Source organism: Penaeus japonicus, unplaced genomic scaffold (assembly GCF_977035675.1).
Source record: "Penaeus japonicus unplaced genomic scaffold, GWHDUDI00000001_assembly GWHDUDI00000005, whole genome shotgun sequence".
NCBI lineage: Eukaryota > Metazoa > Arthropoda > Malacostraca > Decapoda > Penaeidae > Penaeus > Penaeus japonicus.
Genome location: NW_028234407.1, coordinates 27,663,066 through 27,665,565, shown reverse-complemented (window position 1 = coordinate 27,665,565; position 2,500 = coordinate 27,663,066). Strand labels below are relative to the sequence as shown.

At 41.0% G+C, this 2,500-nt stretch overlaps 1 protein-coding gene across 1 annotated transcript in view; it reads left to right on the top strand.

Annotated features, from left to right (window-relative positions):
* The window catches only part of LOC122254658 (hemicentin-2), a gene marked incomplete at its 3' end in the record, with an annotated part of 141,626 nt that overhangs the window by 94,861 nt on the left and 44,265 nt on the right, over positions 1-2,500 (top strand). Inside the window, 1 exon segment of the mRNA XM_086536690.1 lies at positions 515-702. Coding sequence (XP_086392816.1) covers positions 515-702 — 188 coding nt within the window.

The following is a 2,500-nucleotide window of genomic DNA, read 5'->3' as shown; positions in this document are numbered from 1 at the left end:
CTTCCGACCGCAAACATTCTCCTTAATAACATTTATCTTCCTTAATGTAATTTTTCTTGTGAAATAACAAACATATTTATGTAAATGCATTTATTCCTTTTTTTTTTCTTTCTTTTTTTTTCTTTTTTTCTTTTTTACTTATTATTTATTCATTTATTTATTTGTTTTGAACTTATTTATTTTTCTTTTTTATTATTTATTTATTTTATTTTATTTATTTATCTATTTATTTATCTATTCATTTTTATTAATTTTATTCTATTTTTTTATTTTTTATTTTTTTATTTATTTATTATTTTATTCATTTATTTAATTATTTTGAATATATCTATTTTTATTTTTATTATCTGTTTTTTATTCTATTTATTTATCTATTTATTTATCTATTCATTTTTTTTTTTTTTTTTTTTTTTTTGTCTAACTACAACAAAACAGCACCAAAATCACTTCCCTCACTCCTATGTTTTTTTCCCCTCGATGTTCCCATAACCATCCCTCCTTTGCTCCCCTCCAGCCACGACGGCCGGAAGCCAGAGATGAGACACGACTTTAAGCAGGACAGACGTGTTCTCAACGTGAACCGAGGCGCCGCGACGCTGACGTTGAATAACCTGACAGTTAGTGACGCTGGTGTGTACGAATGCAGGGTCGATTTTTTCAAGTCTCCGACGCACACCAACTTCGTCAATCTCACTATTGTTGGTAAGTTGTTCTTTGATTTATTGATTTTTTTTTTTTTTTTTTTTTTTTTTTTTGGGGGGGGGGCATATCTGTTATTATCTGTTTTTGTTATGGTTGTATTTAGTAGTGGTGGTAGTGGTAGGAGTAGTGGGAGTATCAGTATCAGTAGCAGTTGGATTAGTAGTAGTAGTAGTAGTAGCAATAATAGTAGCAAATACAGTAATAGCAGTAGCAGTAGCTGTAGCAGAGCTGCAGGTGGTAGTGACAGAGGCAGTAGAAGTAGAAGTAGCGGTAGCAATATTAATTTAGTAGTAACAGCAGCTATAGCAATACAAATAGTAGCAGTAGGAGTATTACTAGTATTTATATTAGTATTATTTTCGTTATCCCAACTAATTGTTTCGTCTCTATTTCGCTGTTCTTCTAGGATTACAGATTCGTCCTCTATATTTTTAAATGCATGACACACACACGCACACACACACACACACACACACAAACACAAACAAACAAACAAACACACAAACAAACAAACACAAACAAACACACAAAAACACACAAAAAACACACAGCCCCCACACACACACAACCAAACAACCAACCAAACACACACAAAAACACACAGACACACACCCCATCCAACACACACACACACACAACCAAACAACCAACCAAACACACACAAAAACACACTGCCCCCCACACACACACACACAACCAAACAACCAACCAAACACACACAAAAACACACTGCCCCCCACACACACACACACAACCAAACAACCAACCAAACACACACAAAAACACACAGATACCCCCCCCCCCTCCAACACACACACACACACAACCAAACAACCAACCAAACACACACAAAAACACACTGCCCCCCCCCTCCAACACACACAACCAAACAACCCCACAAACACAAACACACAACGAAACAACAGCAACACACATCAGTCCATACAACCACACAACCACACAAGACACAGCCCACATGAGAGTAATTAACACACTTCATCGCTTCCACTAGAAATATGTACCCAACCAACCAACAACGAGATGATGCACAGGCCTCATTATGTTGCTCAGCATTTCTTATATGATGGTAAAGGAAATATACCAACGCTGAGGGAAAGAGAGAGAGGGGGGGGGAGAGAGAGAAGCGGGGTGGTGGTGGGGGGAGAAGAGAGAGGGGGAGGGAGAGAGAGAGAGAGAGAGGGAGAGAGAGAGAGAGAGAGAGAGAGAGAGAGAGAGAGAGAGAGAGAGAGAGAGAGAGAGAGAGAAAGGGGGGATGGGGAGGGGGAGAGAGAGAGAGGGGTGGGGTACAAAGAAAGGGAAACAGAGAGGAGGGAAGAGGGGGGAGAGGGAGAGAGAGGGAGAGGGAGAGGGAGAGAGAGGAAGAGAGAGAGGTAGTGGGAGATAGAGGGAGAGAGAGAGAGAGAGAGAGAGAGAGAGAGAGAGAGAGAGAGAGAGAGGGGGGGGGGGGGGGGAGAGAGAGAGAGAGAGAGAGAGAGAGAGAGAGAGAGAGAGAGAGAAGAGAGAGAGGGGGGAGTAGGAGAGAGAGAAAAAAAGAGAGAGAGAGAGACGGGGGGGGGGGGGGGATAAAGAAAGGGAAACAGAGAGAGAGGGGGAGAGGGAGAAAAAGGGAGAGGGGGATAGAGAAAGAGAGAGAGGGAGTGGGTAATAGATGGAGATGAAAGAAAGAGAAAGAGAGAGAGAGAGAGAGAGAGAGAGAGAGAGAGAGAGAATAAGAGGGTGATAGGGAAAGAGAGACAAAAAGAGAGAGAGAGAGAGAGAGAGAGAGAGAGAAGGGGTG